This window comes from Varanus komodoensis, unplaced genomic scaffold (assembly GCF_004798865.1).
Source record: "Varanus komodoensis strain SLA01 unplaced genomic scaffold, ASM479886v1 scaffold3, whole genome shotgun sequence".
Classification (NCBI taxonomy): Eukaryota; Metazoa; Chordata; class Lepidosauria; order Squamata; family Varanidae; genus Varanus; species Varanus komodoensis.
Window position 1 is genome coordinate 52914011 of NW_025335761.1, and position 19196 is coordinate 52933206.

Below are 19196 nucleotides of genomic sequence, written 5' to 3' on the forward strand. Positions count from 1 at the left end.
GAGCTTGACTGCCAGTCAGTGTTGATAGCAATGAGTTAGAGGGTTCGAAGGTCAACTCAGTATAAGTTATCTTCCATTTCTGATGAATGAAAAATAGGGAGATGAGGTTATTTTTGGCTGTCCTAGTGTTTCCACCCTGCAGCAAGGGCATCTCAACGCTTCTCCATGAAAAGAAAAGCAGAATTCCAAAGTTTTTGTCACACTTACATAATGTAGGATGCTGCATCAGTTTTGTAATATCTGAAACCATTGCACCAAAATCACAACCTTTGTTCAAAGTCAATTTTCCCAAAGGATGAACTGTTACAAAAGTTATGAATTTTAGGGTATTTTGCTTACTCGTTGTGCAACAACGTCACACCACCAATCCAAAGCAAATGCATAACTTGCCATCATAAGTTGACTTTCAGACTTTCTTTTCTTATTGGGAACACTATAGCTGATAATGGGATGTTCCAGTCACCACTCAGAACATTCAGTTAATCAGTGAGCTTTACTGTGGCATAAGGGCATTTGTTGTCTTTTTAACTTTGATCAGACTACTTTGTTTTGTATAACTCCATGTTGGCCATTGTATGTGTGTGCTGTTATTTTTGCCAAGTATTTCTAATACCAAATGCAGAAACTCTAGACTCAGTTATGTGGCATTGCGGTCAATAACCTCTAGAATTTTTTCACACCTTCCTAAATGTAAATAACATGGTTGGCGTTTCTAGGAATAAGTACTCTGCTGGTGGATGATTGACTAATGAGAGAGTTATTTCACAGGTTTACACTTTCTATTTTAATACTAAGGAAAGCTGAACACCTTTGATGCTGTTATTTGACTAAAAATAAAAGAAACCTTGCTGATGGTGCAACTTTTTCTTTCTTGCATTGTGTAATAGAAGCAAAAGCTTGGCTAACCTTGAAATACTTATTCCATAACCCATCCAGCAACCACTATTTGCAAGTAACATTTGGAATGTTAAGCACTAAACAGTATTTATAGACCAGGTTTGTAAGCATGACCAGCTTCCAGGAAGAGTTCACATGAGGTCATGTGAAAACTTGCCTCTGTAATTCTACACAGAATTGCTGTCCAGTGACATAGACTGGAGTCCCCTCTGCCCCAACTCCCCTTTGAAAATTATCCTTTTAATAGCAGCAACTGTAGAATTGCACCCTGTCATCCCAAGATGCTTGAATAAAGAAGACTTGTTAAATGAAGGAAACCAACATTTTTCCTTCCTTTTCTTTGGCTTTAATGTTAGTTTTGTATTGTAGACATAGGCCAGGATCCCCATGCTCTGTTCCCCCAAGTAGTATGTATAGTCTCTTCAGTTCAAGTGACCTTCTGCTCAAGTAGTGGCTACACATGGGACGTGAAGGTAGCCATGCCTTCTTTATATGCAAGATGTTGATCATGAAGTTCAAGTCTATTTGTTTGCTGGATTTTATGTGCAAAGACCCTATACAGATGTTGCAAATATGTATGAATCTTTGGTCAGCAGATGTGAAAGACAGAGTCTCACTCCACAACCCACACATAGCTTCTTATTATTGAGGAGGTAACCAGAACCAGCATACACTGGAGGTAACCAGAACCAGAACCAGCATATATTTTCCTACATGTTTCAGTGGAGGAGAGTTACATGTGTGCAGGCATAGAGACATCTCCATTGAAGCACATGTTAAGGAGCTGTCTGGTACACCCTCACTTGGCCTGGTGCTTCAAGGAGCTTCTGGACAGAAGCAGTAGGGAAGTATTCCATGCACAAGCCAAGTAAGGATGTAATTCTAAACCATGGTTTAGTGCAGCAATTTGGAACCACCAGTCCTTTGACTTAAATCTGGTCTATGGAGGTTCCACTGGCCTGCAGAACCTGCTTGGATTTCTCCATAAAGCAGGACTTGGTCTCCAAACCCTGCCTCCTGGAGGAATCCCCATTGCTGCTTTCCCTCCCTCTTTGGTCTTCTTCGTTTCTCTATTTCCCACCACCACCCCGTATAACTCTGTTTTTCAAATCTAGAATGGCATATAAATGCCTGCCTTCAAGTAGTTGATTCTGAGGTCCGATTCCGGGTGATCAAAGGAAATTTGTGTAGCATCACCATTATTTTTATTTATGCTGTGGGAAGATCTGATACTGATTGGAGAAAATGCACTAATGGGAGGTGTGTTTTAATTCTTCCCCCACTACCAGCAAAATCCTCTCTTCCCATGGAAGGGTTGTTGGTGCTATGGAAGGAAAATACTGTAGCTAGGTGGCTTGAGATACTAAAGATTTGATTGTTGACTAACTGAAAGTTAGCCCCCCTCTCTCTCTCTCTCTCTCTCTCTCTCTCTCTCTCTCTCTCTCTCTCTCTCTCATTAGGTGCTGTGAAACTTAGAAGTTTAGCATGTGGAAATCAGCACATCTGGGCCTGTGACAGTTGTGGTGGTATCTACTTCCGGGTTGGAACTCAGCCTCTGAACCCAAGTTTGATGGTGCCTGCATGGATAATGATTGAACCGCCTGTCCAGGTGAAACAGTAGTAGTTCTTTAACTCAGTCACTTATTTGTTTGTCTTTGACATGAAAGGATCCCATTGTTTTTTGTTCAGCAATGGCAGGTGAGAATTTGAGGCTATGGGCTTGGAAATGTTGAAAAACTTTGTGTAACCCTGACAAGTTAGTTGGAGATAGAAGGAGACTCTGAGTAAAGATAGTGCTGGGGAAGAAATGCTCCATCAGAAAGCTCATACTTCTACCCGCCACCTCGTTTCTTCTTTAATTCTCCCACTTCCTCCATAAAAAGTAAGATACTTCTTTGGCATTTTACACACGCACAATTCTTTAGAATCTACATAGCAGTGAAAAAGACCAGTGCACTTAACCCAGCTTGAAATGCATCCAAGAAATAATAGGATTTTCTATTTCAAATTGGGGGTTCTAGTGTTTTCCCTTTCTGGTTTCCAGTAATCCTAGGGCAGCTGCAGGTCCAACCTGTAACCATCACATGTCATGCAGAACCTGATTTGATTGTATGCAGACCCATCCTCCTTGACTTCATCTTAGTACTCTGAACATGCCGGCAGAGTGACCTCATTTTCATGACATGTGAAATTCACTGTGGGTTAAATAACCCACAGTGAGCCCAGATTATTGTGCCAACCAGGCCAGTGAATTCAGTGTTAACTTAGAATATCCCTCCAACCTGTTTTTGTTACATCTTTCTGATGGATGGACCTGGAGATTGCAACAGCTCGCAAATATTTGGTAATCTTTTGATAATTCATCTTTTTGGTGTTACACTGACAATTTGGAATTTTGCTTATGGTCAGCACAGCTATACCTTCCCACACCTTTTTTTTAAAGTGCACTCTCTACAGTTGCCAAGATTTCTTGGAAAAGAGAGTTTCATTTATCTAATCTGTCTGAAGGGTTTCTTTTCTTTACTAGCCAAGTAAGCCTTGCAATTTAACGTGGCCATTCAGCATTCTGTTTGCAATTTTGATTTTCTGTTGATGTTTAACTGGATGACTACACTGAGCATCACACTACCAAAATTAAATTTGTTGCAGTCAGGGCACCATTGTGCTTGACATCTGTGTCTATTTCCATAGAGGGTCTCCAAGGATATAAAGGGCACCAAGTGGTCCCTTTCTTGATTGTTGACATATTGGAATTTAAGTTGTGCATCTGTGGTCAGGAGGACATCATATTGAGTCAGGATGAGACATATCTGCATGCACACACACCCCATTACAGGGTTCACTGTGTGAGCAAGCAGGAGTGGGCCATGCCTCTGACAAATTAGACTGTTGGACTAGGCCTGGAGAAATCTGGATTCTGGCCTCCACTGGACCATGGAAGTCACTGGGTGATATTGGCCCAGTCGCTGACTCTCAGCATAACCTACGTCACAGGGCTGTGGGAAGCCAAAAGTTTAGAGGAGGAGGTGTACCACTCTGGACCCCTTAGAGGAAAGGTGGGATACAAATATCACACATAAATAAGATCAAGCTCCAGGTCAGATCTGAAGACATTTTTGAAGCAGGTTGAAGGCACAAAATTTATTTATTTATTTATTTTCCGATTTATATCCTGCCTTTTTCATCCAAAGGGCTCAAGGCAGCTTACATCTTTTCCTCCTCCATCTTATCCCCACAACAACAACCCTGTGAGGTAGGTTGGGCTGAGAGTCTGTGTCTGGCCCAAAGTCACCCAGTTGGCTCCATGGCTGAGCAGGGACTAGAACCCAGGTCGTCTGAGTCCCAGTCCCATGCTCTGAACCACTACACCACACAATGTAATACCTCAAGCAAAATCTCTTAAACCCTGTCCTTTACTTGCTTATTTTATTTATAAAATCACTCAAGGCAACATGGAAGCCATGGAGTAAGAGCCTAACAACACATAAGCTACTCTGCTATGAATTTATTTATTTATTATTTATTTAAAGTATTTATATGCCATCCTGTCGCGAATGTGAATGTCCTTGTTAAGGAAACAGTGAAATAATACTAAACTCGTTCAGACTGCCTTGGAGCCTGAGTTTTCACTTGAGACCTAAATTCCTTTTGGATTGTTTTCTGTCTGTCCTCCCTCACATCAAGTGAAGCTGTGCTGATGCTGTCCTCCCCTTATCACTTATGGGGCCTTTTGCAGCTTCTGCATTGTAAAATACCAAGATATTCTCTGAGCACAGTTGCCATAACATGTTCTCTTATATCATTGTTCACTAAGCTCTGTTTAGCACATAGCAGGCAGCTGCTGCGGCGGCTAGTTGAAGAGTTGGACAGAGAAAGAACAGAAGGGAAAGGAGAGAGGGTTCGTTGCAATTTTTGATCTGGCTTAGCGAAATGCAGTCTGTTGAGGGGCCCAAAACTGTGCAGTGTCATAGATGTGGGCCTAGGTTTAGAGAGGTTATTCACAGAGGAAAGAGCAATTTGACAGATAGCAACTGAAGCAATAACATGTAATTGGATAAGTTCTTCGAAGGATATCCTACCCTCAAATACACAGATCAGTCCACACCAGAAAATGCATCAAATGATGAAGAGGGCTCCTCTTATTTCAGGAAGCAAAGGCAGACCTTTGCCTGTGAGGCAGATCAAAAGGGCGTGCTGCACACCGCTTGCACACTGTTGCGTGTGCCTTTAGAAGTGTCAACTGAAGCAGTCCTGTGCCTATCAGAAGGGGCTTGCTTGTTTGTTTTTTGTTTTTTTAGTAATGCTAGAAGTGTTGATTTTTTAGCCAGGGTGGTAAAGGAATGAAAATAAAGACCGCATTTTCCAAACAATTAAACCTTTTAAAACTAGTTTCCAAACCTTTGCCCCCATTAACTGATTTTGTGCCTTTCCCAGCCCTCACAAGTAGGGCCAATGTTTTATTTTTGCCCTTTGGAGTGTCCCTCAATCCAGAACCAAATAATTTGCCAAATCAGCTTTAATCCCAGGCACTAACTTTCCACTCTAACTTCTCCAAATATACCTCAGGAGAAGCACACACACACACACAGAAAAGGCCAAAGTATGTGTGACTGAGAATCACCCTCTGCTTGTGAGTAGTGTAATAAAGATGAAAAGTCAACAGGAGGAATCTGGCGGTGTGCCCTCTTTGCAGGGGTGGGGGAACCCTCATTTTATGAGGGAAGCATTGTTGACTTCTCCAGCATGATGGACCTTGTGATGTGATACCTGCTTCTCACAACTTGCTGGTAGAAAGAGCGGAATGCATGAATATTACACTTTCTGGAATAATAAGAATGAGGAGGTTTCTCTGGATAGGGTTCTTCTGTAGCAAAGTTGGTTCTTCTGTAGCAAACATTCACCTGCTCAGGAAGTTTCTTTTCATAGTTTGAAGTTCCTGGAAATAGAGAAAGCAAGAAATTCAAGGATGCAGTTCAGGCTAGATCAGGAAAGATTTGTTCAGACCTTAAGCGCTCACTCGCTCTCTCTTTCTTTGTGTGTGTGTGTGTGTGTGTGTGTGTGTGTGTTGGGGGGAGATAACATTAATCATCTTTTCCAAGGCACCACTGTGGCTGTCCCTTCTGTGCTTGATAGCATTGTTTTCGGACTAGGTGCTTGCTGGCTTGCCTCCCAAACATCAGCAACACAAACCTAATACAGCAAATCTCAAAGGACAAAAAATTCAGACTCTGTTTTTACTTCCAGAGAATCCCCACCCCCATCTCTGGTTGCATAAGAATGTCTGGGAGAATTGCAATACCTCAAGCCCTGTTGTTACAAGAAAATACAAAAGTGCAAGTTTGCCCCTGCAATAAATTACCTTAGTACCTCCTAAAAGCCAGGTCAGCTCTAGCTTTTGATTAGCAGGTGCTAACAAATTAGTGGCTTACCCACCATATTCACAGGAACAGACAAAATAAGAGATCTGGTGTGAGGTGTGGGGGGAAACTGAGCTTTTCAGTTGCTTATGATACAGAGCTGCTCTTACAATATGCTTCCTGCTCTTAAGGAGGTCGTATACTCCGGCCCTCTAGTTCAGTCGAATAATTTGCCCCATCTCAACCCACGAGTCATAACATTTCCCTGTGAACATCTGCATTTTCTTCTTCAGTGAAGCTACTTGCATAACACTCCAGAATTCAGGGGCTATGTGGCTCCTGTCAGTATTTATACAGATCATATATCTGCAACTTAAAATAACATTACTTGGATTTTCTCAAGCTTTTTAGAGTGTTCCTTTCATCATGTTCTTCTTACATCCTGTTGGGTGACTTTTGCTTTCTCATGGGAAAGCAGATCATCCGTTTACCATTCTGCTTGCTTGTGGTCAGCAACACAAGAGCTGTTAAAATACTGCAGAGTTGTTTATGGTAGCGTGCCGTGTTCTGCCCCTCTAAAGATGCAAACTGTTTATTTTCTATTCTGGTGTGTGAGAATTTCAGTCATTTTCACTCCCCACCTCCCTATTCCCTTTATTCAGTACCTTGGCATTTCTGTACTTTACCATGTAATTTACATTTTGTGAAATTTTGTAGGAATTCTCCCCATGTTTTATAAATACCTATGACAGAATAGTAAAATGTGCACTTCAAAATACAATATGTAGCTTTTAATGCCATATTGGAGAGAATTAATTTTCTTTTATTATATTTTCTTCTTTTATATTTAGAAATAATCTGCAGCTATAGTTATAGGGAAGGAATTAATCTTGTTAAATATTTACTGTAAGACGGTCTTTAGCTCCCAGTTTGTTTTAATAGGATGTCTTACTATTAATGGTCTGCTTATATGGGTTCTAATGAACTTCATAATTGAGGCACTTCAGGTTTCTCAAATTATTTATTTAATTAATTTCTGTACCACCCGATAGCTGAGGTTAAAATCAAACAAAAGTTAACACAAATATTTTAAAAGAACAAACCATTAAGCAATTGCTATGATTCAGCATAGAAGCATAGCGGCAGTACAGAATAAAATTATTCAAAGATTCCTATTCCCCCCGCAGCCCTCCAAAAAACCCCAATGTGAGATAGAAAAATGGGGAGGAAAGATTTTGCTCTATGAATTTCCTTAATTTAGCCTAGCTTTGGATCTAGCACCTTTGAATCTCCCTAAGTTTAAACAATACCACAATCAAAGCAATATTCAAAAATGGTCTTTAATTCAAGGAATGTATTAGTACGGGGGTGTTTCTCTTTAATGGAAAGCAGTGGGCATAGGAGAGAACTCTGTTGTAAGAGTGCAGAATGCTTCTGTGTAAAGGTTTTAAGAGGACATGCATGTGTCTGCTTAAGCACATGTCAGGCTTCCACTGCTAATTTTTTTTATGGCTCCTGGTTCTCATTTGGGAAATAAGCCTGAAAAATGAGATTGCAAGATAAATTTCAGCGGTAGATTGTGCTTGCACCTCCTTTCTCCTGTAATTTCCAATATAGCCTGTATTTAGCTGCCTCATCTTGCCATGCTGATGGAGTACCAAATAGTATTTGATGATGGGTAACATATCTAGGTCGTACTATCCATTTTTACTGCTTTTTTCATTGCTCATTTCATCTTTCAGAGCCATTTTTGTAATACAATTGCTAGAAGTGAGAGGCCCCTGCAGCTAACAAACTTACTCCTGGAGTAGTGTCATCAAAGTACATTTGTGATCTTGCAAATATCTCTGGCTTTTCCTTTAAAAGCCATCCTGCTCAATAAATGTTCAATACGTCTGGTACATCAACATTTCTCCCTCTTGAAAAGAACAATCCTTTTAGGATGCTTCAGAAGTTGAACTCTTTCTTCCGACCACTAATCATTTGCTGGTTTCTTGGTTTTTTTGTGCACTTTTTCCCATTTTCAAAGTTCAGAAGTCTTAATAACTTCAAGCTACAATTGCTCCAGTTCTGCCCATGCAGCCCCTGAGAACTTCTCCAAACTGTAATGTGGATCTCAGGCTGAAAGAGGTTTAACACCACTGTTCTGGTTTAACACCCACGTTGTTAGAAGAGTACGGTTGATTCTACTCATTGGTCAGCCAACATTTCCAAGTGGGAGTGGAAAGAGTACATTTATCAGGGAGAAATAGAGGGAGGGGGATTTGTGGAGTAAACAGAACTCTGGAATGCTAGATAGGGGAAAACCCAAAAAGGAAAAAGTCCATCAACTCCTAGCAGTCTCCAGGCAGGCTGGTTGGAATTGGAGAACTTTTTTTCTGTTTCAACAGGCCCTTAGAAATACAGTTAAGCTTGTAAGGTATAGTTAATCTGAAGCTGATGTGAAGAAAAGAGTAGCCACAATAGCTAGTTGTTCTTACTATGTCTTGCAGAAGATTCACCCCCAACATTGATTTTTTTCCTCATTTGGTTGCATTACAATCTGGAATTGAAATGGATTGAATTGCCATTGTTACCATTTGATGTACAATAGACATTCAACACCGAGGATGCAAAATTAAAATGCCACGTGTTGGTTGCAGAAAAATCTTCTGCAACTCACTGTACTTTAGCTTAAGTTTTCATTTCCGCTGTTAAGACATTCCATTTTTGATAGTGAAGGTGGTGGGGGGAGGGGACGTCAATTTCAGAGCAAGTACATGGTTCCTCGCAACAGTGTGTGTAGGGCTGTGAGATAGTCTGGAAACCCATATGTGAATCTGTCCTACTGAGCTAGTGCTTACTAAGTCCTTTGGAGGTCCTTTGGAGATGCTCTAGTGAGCTTCGTCCGCAAGACTTTAAACTGAGCCGGGGGGGGGGTTCAGGCCCCCCAGTAACATGTCTGCACTGGACAAGTGTGGGGGGAGGATCAGGGCTCTGGGAGCAGGGTTTTAGAGATACTGCAGGGACTGACAGGACTCCTATGGAGAGGGGCCAGGTATCAGGGAGGATGGGAGGAAGGAGGAGGCTGGGAACTCCAAGGAAGGGAAGTGGTGGGAAGGAGTTGAGGTGCATGTACACCAATGCTAGGAGCATGGGTAATAAGCAGGAAGAGCTTGAAGCTCTCCTGGGAATAGGAGGGTATGACCTGGTGGGAATCACAGAAACATGGTGGGATGAAAGGCAAGTCTGGAATTTGAACATAGAGGGGTATCATCTTTTTAGAAAGGACAGGAAGGGAAAGGGGTGGGGGCGTGGCTTTATACATCAGGGAAGGGATAGGATGCAGTGAGATAGAATGCAGCCCAGATGGGGATTCGGCAGAGGCAGTCTGGGTGAAACTTAGGGGTTTTGACAGGGAAAGAGACCTGACAGTGGGGGTACATTATCGCCCTCCAAGTCAACTTGAGACCCTGGATGATGTCCTGACAGGCCAGATTCTATCTCGGGGGAGAGACACAGTAATTATGGGAGATTTCAGTATCCCGGATATTAGTTGGGAGACTCACTCGGTGGTGACAACCAGGTCATGTCGCTTCCTAGAAGCTATAGAGAGAGGGTTTTTCACACAGAGGGTCCGACAGGCGATGAGGGGAGGAAACATCGTTGACTTGGTCTTGATCAGTAGAGAGGAGCTGATAGATGAAATACAGATTAGGGGAGCCCTGGATGCGAGTGATCACTCCATCCTTTGCTCTGAGATCAGGGAACTGGGGACATGCAGCAGGTCGAGCACTAGAAGCTGGGACTTCAAGAGGGCTAGTTTTGGCCAACTGAAGGCCAGACTGGGGAAAGTCTCCTGGGATAGGTTACTGGAAGGTAAGCGAGTTGAGGAGGGGTGGATGGCACTCCAAAGGGAGGTTTTGGAGGCGCAAGCCTTGACGATACTTCTAGTCAGTAAGGTGGGTAGGCGGAGGAGAGTGCCCGCTGGCCTCCATTTTTGAGGCCTCATGAAGAATGGGTGAAGTTCCAGAGGACTGGAGGGTGGCATCAGTGGTCCCAATTTTCAAAAAGGTTAGTAGAAGGGACATGGGGAATTACAGACCTGTTAGCCTTACGTCCATTGTAGGAAAAACAATGGAAAGGCTCATAATAGAGAGAGATCTAGTGATGCTAGATAGGGAAGGGAGTCTGACAGCCACACAACACAGCTTCCACAAAAACAGGTCCTGTCAGACAAACCTTGTGGAATTCTATGGCAAGGTTTCGAGATGGCTAGATGGAGGGGATGCAGTGGATGTGGTATACCTGGATTTCAGCAAGGCCTTTGGCAGAGTGCCCCATGATATCCTAGTCGAGAAACTGAGGAGTTTTGGGATACACCAAAGCACTGTCTGGTAGATTAGGGCATGGTTGACTGATCGAAAGCAGAGTGTAACCATTAGTGGGGAATCATCGGGATGGCAGCCAGTGACAAGCGGGGTCCCCCAGGGCTCTGTCCTGGGGCCAATCCTGTTTAATCTTTTCATAAATGACATGGAAGAAGGGGTGAGCAATCTGCTGATCAAATTCTCAGATGACACTAAAACTGGAGCAGTGGCCACAACTGAGGAGCAGGTACTCCAGATCCAAAAGGATCTGGACAGACAATGGAAGTGGGCAGGAGACAACAGGATGGCATTCAATGTGGATAAGTGCAATGTCTTGCACTTGGGGCATAGGAATAGGTGTCATAAGTACAGGTTAGGTGACAAGTGGCTGGAGAACAGCACTTGTGAAAGGGACCTCGGGGTACTGCTTGACTGCAGGCTAAACATGAGTCAGCAGTGTGATGCGGTGGTCAAGAGGGCGAACACCACCCTTGCTTGCATAGCCAGAAGTGTGGCTTCTAGATTGAGAGAGGTATTACTACCACTCTCTACGACTCTAGTGCACCTGCAAGTGGAGTATTATGCTCAGTTTTGGGCCCCTCATTACAGAAAGGATATAGCCAGGTTAGAGTCAGTGCAGCGTAGGGCCACAAGGTTGGTGGCCAGTTTGCAGGGGATGGGGTATGAGGAGAGACTGAGGGAACTGGGTCTCTTCAGCCTGGAGAAGAGGAGACTCAGAGGGGATATGTTGGCGACTTACAGGTATGTGAGGGGATGTCACATGGAAATGGGTAGAGACCTGTTCTCTCCTGCAGAGGAGGGCAGGACACACTCCAACGGAGCAAAGCTCTGGGAGCCAAGGTTCCATTTGGATGCCAGGAAGCACTTCCTGACAGGACACCGAGGGTGTGGAATGGGCTTCCACAAGAGATCGTTGAGGCCCCATCGGTGCGGGTGTTCAAGGATAGGCTGGACGTTCACATGGTGGGCATGCCGTGAGCAGAGCCAGCTGGTGCCGGAGGTCAGACTAGATGGCCCAGGAGGCTCCTTCTGACTCTCTCTGTTTCTATGTTTAAGTCTTCTTGAGCATGATGAGACATGCATTTCCACCTTAGATGGTAGTGAATAGATTAAAACTGGCTGCCCTTAAAGGGCTATACAAGGGAGGGTTAGGGGTTTGGTTTCCAATAATGCTCATGTAGTCCTTTAATTGACTGAACATGGTGCCATTTGCAGTGGCTGCTCTTGTCCCACCAAGTGCCCTTTCTTGTAATTCAGTAGGAGCTTTGCTTATAAAAAGTCGCTTTCTTAGGGAACAGGGCCCTTCTTCCCTGTTTCATTTGAACCTGGGATTGAGACCATGCTGTGCAAGACCTGCAGAAGACCTGGATGTACTAAAGTCCAGGACCCAACCATCATACGAGTAACACAAGGAGCTTGAAAGGGCCTGAAATCTGTTTACTGTTTCTGCCACTCTCAAAATCCTGTTGCTGCTGCTGCTGCAATGTATGAGTCACCCAGGAGCTGAAGCTCTCAGGGCAACATACACAATAAGAACAAATAAAACACATCAGGATGCATTCCATTGGAGCTCAGTGAACCAAGGTTCCATTTGGATGCCAGGAAGCACTTCCTGACAGTTAGGATCCCTAGGGTGTGGAATGGGCTTCCATGGGCGGTGGTTGAGGCCCCAGTGGTGAGGTTTTCAAAAGCTCTTTAAAGCTGTTTGGATATCTGGAATTTTCTCTTCACTTCCCCAGTGGCTCTGTTTTCATCTTTTCCCCTCATTTCAGTTCATTATAATTGTATAGCATTCGATAACATAAAATGCTGTGCTTTGGTTTTTTCTAGCCCGTTGGAGTCAACTTGATCAGTGTGTACTCCAGTCCTAATGATCAGAGCCTTTGGGCGATTGACAGCAAATGGAATGTTCATGTACGGGTTGGAATTACGGAGGAAATGCCTGTAGGCACAGATTGGGAACAGGTTCCAGGTAAGAATGCGAGATGCAACACTCAGTTGCTGTTGGAATTCCAGGACAGCTTGGTCCCTCTCTGATTTTAGCTGATTTCATTGTTGGCTGTAAGAAAAGCTGGGTCAGACTAAGTTCCATCTAGTCCAGCATTCTGTTCATAAAGTAGCCAGCCAGCTGCCGGGGGAATTCTGCCTGCTGGAGTCATGTGAATGCAGCAGCACCCTCCCACTTGCATATCCCGTGCCCTCTCTGATGGTGGATGTAGCATTGCCTATCAGGACTAGTAGCCATGGATAGTGTTGCCCCTCATGATTTTGTCCAACCCCCTTTTAGAGAATTGGTGGCCTTTATTACATGTGAAGTACTTCCTTCTATCTGACCTGAATCTCCCACCCATCAGTTTCATGGGATAACACCACCACTAGTATTATGAGTGAGGGGGGAAACAGCTGTCCATCCACTTTCTATGCATAGTGCAGTTTTGTATAGCTCATATCATGTCATCCATTACTCACTATTCTTCCCACCCTGTTTGAATCTCCCACACTGCAAACCTCCTTAACTGAGAAATTGTCTTCATACAGTTCATAGTTAAATTATGGAAGGCTTCATGCTGCCAGATTAGTTATAGCCACTAAATTAGATGACTTTATAAGGTCCTTCAGATGAGGCTCTTCTGCAGTTCTCCTCAGCCCTAGCCAGTATAGCCAGAGGAGAGGACTGGTGGGAGTTGGAGGTCAACAGCATTAGAAAAACTGCATGTTCCTTGGCCCTGACCTGGTCTATCAATGGCTGTTAGTCATTGTGGCTTTGTAAAACTTCCAGGTTCAGACAAAATGTGCTGCTTAATCCTGCAGGAGTGGCCTACTGCCGTCACAATACTTTTGTGGGCTTCCAGGAGGTACTGAGTTGGTCCCAAGGGGAAGCTAGCTAGACAATCTTTCTTTGAGCAATACTAGGAGGAAACTCTACACTCCCTTTAACTGCAGTTTGGAGCTCCTAGGCCAGCTCCATTGGCAGTGCCAGGGTCGACCACTCCTGTGAGTCCACTATCCAGTCTCAAGGATTCTTTGCCTATAATCTGCCTCTTTGCTCTTCTGCATAAATAAGGCTCTTCTCTCCATTCACTAAACCAGCAAAAGTGATGTTTCTCTACAAAGAGATCATAATTCTTAGCGTGTTACATGGCAAAGGTGCCGAACTTCTGTCACTCCAAGGGCTGAATTCCATTTCAGAGGATTTTGCAGGGCTGCATTGGGTGAGTGTGGGGCAAAGAGTGAAGTCAGGTGTACTGAAAACACCAGTGTATTTTTGCGTAAAACCCTAACTGTCAGTAGCCAAGCTATAGGAGAGGCACTTCGGTCTTTTAGAATGGAGGAGAACTGCTCAAGTGAGCAACTGTCAAATGATTGGGGGAACCCAGCATGCTGGATTTGGCCTTTGAGCCTGAGGTTGTATAGTAACCAGCACTGGCACCTATTCTGATGGATAGTAACCAGCCCTCCCCATGCTGGTGCCCTCCAGAGCTGTTGGACTACTACTCCTATCATCCACACTCAGCATTACAATTCACTATATTTCACACATCTTTATTAATCTTGCTGTGGCCTCACAGTATAACATTACAAATACAGTAAATAAACACTAATACATATGTTACCCTGATTTTTTTCTCTTTTTTAAATCTCCTCTTGAAGAAGTATTTAATGTTTCTTCTTCTGTGTAACATCAGAAGTAGAGGAAAATGTGTACAATGGCTGTATCAGTTTCAGAATGCTTTGAGCCCTCATGTTCTTCACGTTCTCTCTGGGGACAGGACTGCAGGCATGTGAGCTGGCGATAAGTACAAGAACTGTTTGGGCACGCTGTCCAAATGGGGATATTGCACGGCGGTACGGCATCACCTATAAAAATCCTGCCGGAGACTACTGGAAGAAGATCCCCGGCAGTGTCGTTTGTTTGACAGGTAAGTGGGCTCCTTGACAGGCTTGGTGGTCTTATGCAAACTGTGGGGGGAATTCTGGCAATTTGCTCTTTGAAAGGTGAAGCAGTGCTGGCCTTTTAAACATCAGTTTGGCTTCTCAGTTTCACAAAGCCCAAGTCTAAACAGGAGTATTAATTTGCAAGTGACTCTTCTAGAGCTGTTTAAACATTGCACTGCATGAGCACTGGGTTTGTAGACAGCTTTGCAGTTTGATTACAAAGGGGCAGGAGGAAGAGACAACAAAAGTCCAAACCATCACTTGAAGCACAATCCTATGGATGTTAGGCAGGAAAAAGGCCTACAGTTCCCAGCTGTGGTGACTTGGGCATGCTGGGATTTGTAGGCCTTTGTTCTGCCTAAATATGCATAAGATTGCACCTTTAGCCTGCACCTAGCATAAATCCCCTTTTTTTCCTGCACTGACTTACCTCTTTTCTGGGTGATAGCTAAATTGCACCTACCTGCTGTTTAAACATGTGCAGGTAGGTGAGATGAATACCAGCACATATGCAAAACGACACCAGCCTAATCTTCTTCATCCTATCCTCAACTTGAAGAGTGCCCCTCTTCTGTTTCTATTTGTTTCTTCATTTCTTTAATTTTGGTGACGTTGCAAAACAGTCTTCCCCAGCCTGGTGCCCTCCAGCAGTTTTGCATTGTAGCCTCAGGCATTTCTGGCTATTAGTCATGCTGACTGGGCCTAAGGAGAGTTGAAGTCCACAACTGCTGCTGGAAGGCACCAGGTTGGGGAAGGATTTTGTAAAAGACAGTAGGGGATGGGTGAGTGCAGACCTAAAGGAGAATCACTGAATTAAATGGGGCTGAAGTTGATCCTGTTGCTTTCAGCAGAGGTGTTCTGAGACTTACTCTGGATTAAATTCAAGGCAGAGTTGCAGGTGGGAAGGGATAGACTTTTTGGTCAGGAGTTTGCCTGCTAGCATTCCAGCTGAATCTTATAACCCTTTTTCCCTCAGTTACTCCTGCAGATGTCCTGTGGGGAGTTGGTCCTTCTGGATATCTCCTCCAGCGTCTCACAAAGACCTTCCACCATTCTCACACCTTGCAGAAACAAAGCGATGCATCTGTGTCCTTTCACCCTGAGGATTTTGAAGATGAGTGGGAAGTCATATGAAGTCCTCAAGGATGCAGAACTGTAAAATAGCAAGAAAACATGCTTGGGAATCCTGTTACATGCCAAATGCCAGGCTCTTAAAGCCCCAGACATTTGACAATATTAGCACTTTGGTATATTAAAAAAAACCCTGACTTGTCCAATAGCCCCAAATTGTGTAGTGAGGTGTCTTGTTTCAGTATCTCAGGTGAGACAGGCAATGTGGCTTAAAGAAATTGTGAACTTGTCATGGTTATAGTGATTCTGTTTTGAAATATAACATGTCAGTTTAACCTCATTAGCAGCAAAACTGTTTTGCTCTAGCATGCAGGCTAATATCTGTGCTACATTGGGAAGGACGTGCATTACATTAACTATTTTTCAACACCAGGAATGTGTTTAAACTTTCTTCTTGTACTTCAGAGTCTGAGTAGAAGGAAATGGATACACTGTGGATGGAGATCGCATTTCAGTTTCCCCTTCATAAAAGGAACAATATATGTTTCTTGGTAGAAAGTCAAATCAGTGGTGTTCCAATGAAAATATTTTGGGATAATTTTAATTGTAACCTCTCTGGTTCCTTAAACTTTTGCTTTGTGATGAACTGGGTTAAAAAGGAAAACCTAGTTTCATTCATTACTGGGGAGCTTGGTTTTATCTCATTCTTGTTGGAATGTTTGTTCTCTGTATACATACACCAGGACATTAATGGCTTTTGTTCCACAGATACCTAGGAGAGGGTTAGAAAGAACATTGTAAGTCTGGCTTGTAGAATGACGGTAGTTCTGTGGGTGGTATTTATACCACACTTAGCCTGAAAGAACTGTGCCTGTAACCAGAGGAGATTCTTAGTTCCCTTTTTGTACCATAATTTAGAATAAAAACTGAAAAAGTGCTAATAAAGAAATGTATCCCATAAGTATGTGGTATTTGTCAGGATTTGTCTCTGCAATGATCAGTTTTTAGCTACATTAGCTAAATATTGCAATATCTTACGTTTGAGAAGTTTACAGCACAGGTACTTTATAATCTACTAATCCTTACAGCATATATTTCATGAAGCTTAATTTTCTTAAAAAAACAGCTAAGAAAAATTGTAACTTCCAGTAGCTTAGGATTGTAGTATTTTATATCTGTTTATTTGTGGCTTCCTTGGAATCTTGTAAGCAGCTGCTAATGAATCTGCAAATGAGCCAACTTCCACTGCAGTGGGGAATGTGTGAATCTAAAGTGGAGGTGAAGGGACTTTTTTTAAGCTTTCCAGTGCTATGCGGAGAGCTGATGCAAACCAGAAAGATGGATACTCTCCATACAGAGAAATAATGTTGGTCACTAAAAATACCTGGTTTGCAACCGCACTTGCATAAGGAGTGCTCGATTTTCGGTCTGCTCTTAGTTTATGGCGACGAGGAGGTCATATTTGTTTGAGAGCTGATCTGTTTTGCCTGATAACTTCTTCATCTATATATGGACCTGGCCTCAGAGTTTCCTTTTTTAGTCTGTCACTGGATTGTGACCAATGTAGCTGCTCAAGTTTACCCCGTTCATTTATTAGTAGGCTATTTTGAGGAGCCTCTCAGTGAGGGAATCTCCAAAGTTGTAAACACACACACCTCCTTTGAAGTTGGAAACTTCTGGGAGATGCTGTCAGCAGTATTTTACACTCCTCCCGGCCAAATGTTCACATTACAGTAAAATACTGAAAAAATAAATGACATTTTGTATAGATGTACACTTTTTTACAAAGACCTCTTGGCAGCAGCTTAGCTTGCCAGCTGCTTTTGTTCCCTGTACTAGTGCACCTTGCCTTGTTCATGAATATAAATGGGTGTTGACAGCCCTTCCAAGTCAATGAGATTGTTTTTGTATTGACTGATCTAATCATCAAATGCTTACCATCCTTATTTTCATTTTTGTACATTTGTGTTTTGCCTCTGTGTTCAGTGCAATAAGCTTGTCTTGTTCTTAAAGCAAAGCGAAAAATCTCTTACATTTAAATATTTGATAAAAGAATGCTAGATTGGCTTTGCAGGACAGTTTAATGAGGGCTTGCACTGACACTAGAGAGCGTACTTGGGGGTCTCACGTAAGCCAGGTGCTCAAACAGAGAGTGATGCCCTATAGCACTTTGTTCCTGTCCAAGAGCTTTTACTTGAATCTTAAAGAATTCCAACTTTTGGCTTTATTTAAGCATGTCGTAGCATTACTACAAAGATTGCAATGAAAATATTACTAAACATTTGAATAAAGGAAATAACCAAAAAGATTGCATTCATTTTTGAACCACCTCTTGTGATTTTGAAAACATTTGAGTTGTGGTATTTACTCTGCTTCACAGTGTACAAGCATCAGAACAGAGCAGTCCAAGGTCTCATGTTTTCACCCTCTTATGGATTAACTTCCGTAGCTTGATGTGCATTTAGATTCAGATGGATAAGACACCTGACTGCCCAAACATAAGAGTGCATGCTACTCTGCTTCCATTTCTATTATAGCTATAAAACTTCTAACAAAGACCTTGAAACAACATTAGGGGGATGATGTGGACTTAAAAGCTAGAATTTCTTGAATAGACCAGAGCAAGATTGGTGATTTTATTATACAAAGGAGATTATCTGGTTGGAAGCCCAAAAAAAACAAAACAAACCCCAGCAAAGTGAGTATTTAGAACTGTAAATCCTAAAATGGATTGCTGTCTTGCTATAAAAGCGGTATGAGTGCTGGACACAGGACAGGTACAGTTACGAGTTAATGCATGGCTAGTTTTGAAGCAATTTGCTGTGGAAAGCAAGTTAAATAGTCTGTGCCCAAGTATAGTTATAAAGTGAATCTGAAAATGCTGTTGCCACAAGGGCAGGGGAATGACCACCCCAACTATACAACCATATTTTCAGTAAAGCCAAATAACCTGATACAGCAGCCGGTATCTTGAGAAATCAATCGGATGTTTACATACCCTTTCATTTTCTTTACATGCTTGAATGTACATACCAAAATGCAACATGCACACATGTTCTTCTAGAGCCAGGGGAGCATTTCCCTTAAAAACCTGCTCCACCAAACTATAAAGCAACCTCTTGAGAGAGAGGCGTAATTCTGTAGGTACGATCTCTTTACACCCAATCATGAGTATGTTTTGCACTTGATACATAGGAAATCCCCATTCTGGATCTCGCTCTGACGGTCTAGGTATCCTCTGAAGCTATTGCAGGCACGTTCCAGGGACCTTGTGCCTTGCAGTGGGCCCCAGGCATCCCTGCCCCTCCTGAGCCATGCTGCTCGGGGAGAAACAGATCGGCCTTTCTTCCCTGCCTGTCCTCTGCATTTCCAGACTGGATGTTGAAACAAAGCCTCTTGCTCGGCACCTGATACCAAAGGCAAAGGGAGGAATGGGGGGTGGGCCTCTAGAACAGCCTTCCCCAACCTGGTGGTCTCCAGAGGCTTTTGGACTGCAACTCCCTGAATTCCCATCCAGCAGGGGCATTGACTGGGAATTCTGGGTGTTACAGTCCAAACAAGTCTG

General features: G+C 43.1%; 1 protein-coding gene across 10 annotated transcripts in view; it reads left to right on the top strand.

Moving 5' to 3' along the window:
- The window catches only part of TECPR2 (tectonin beta-propeller repeat containing 2), a 54805-nt gene extending 36868 nt beyond the window's left edge, over positions 1 to 17937 (top strand). For 9 of the 10 annotated variants that reach the window (XM_044437256.1, XM_044437250.1, XM_044437252.1 and 6 more), the window contains 4 exons: positions 2358 to 2506; positions 12455 to 12596; positions 14395 to 14544; positions 15537 to 17937. In XM_044437256.1, coding sequence (XP_044293191.1) covers positions 2358 to 2506; positions 12455 to 12596; positions 14395 to 14544; positions 15537 to 15694 — 599 coding nt within the window. In that variant the 3' untranslated portion in view covers positions 15695 to 17937. Of the gene's footprint in view, positions 1 to 2357; positions 2507 to 12454; positions 12597 to 14394; positions 14545 to 15536 lie in introns of those variants that run through there. The other variant, XR_006415424.1, reaches the window with a different exon arrangement.
- The last annotated feature ends 1259 nt before the right edge of the window (positions 17938 to 19196 follow it).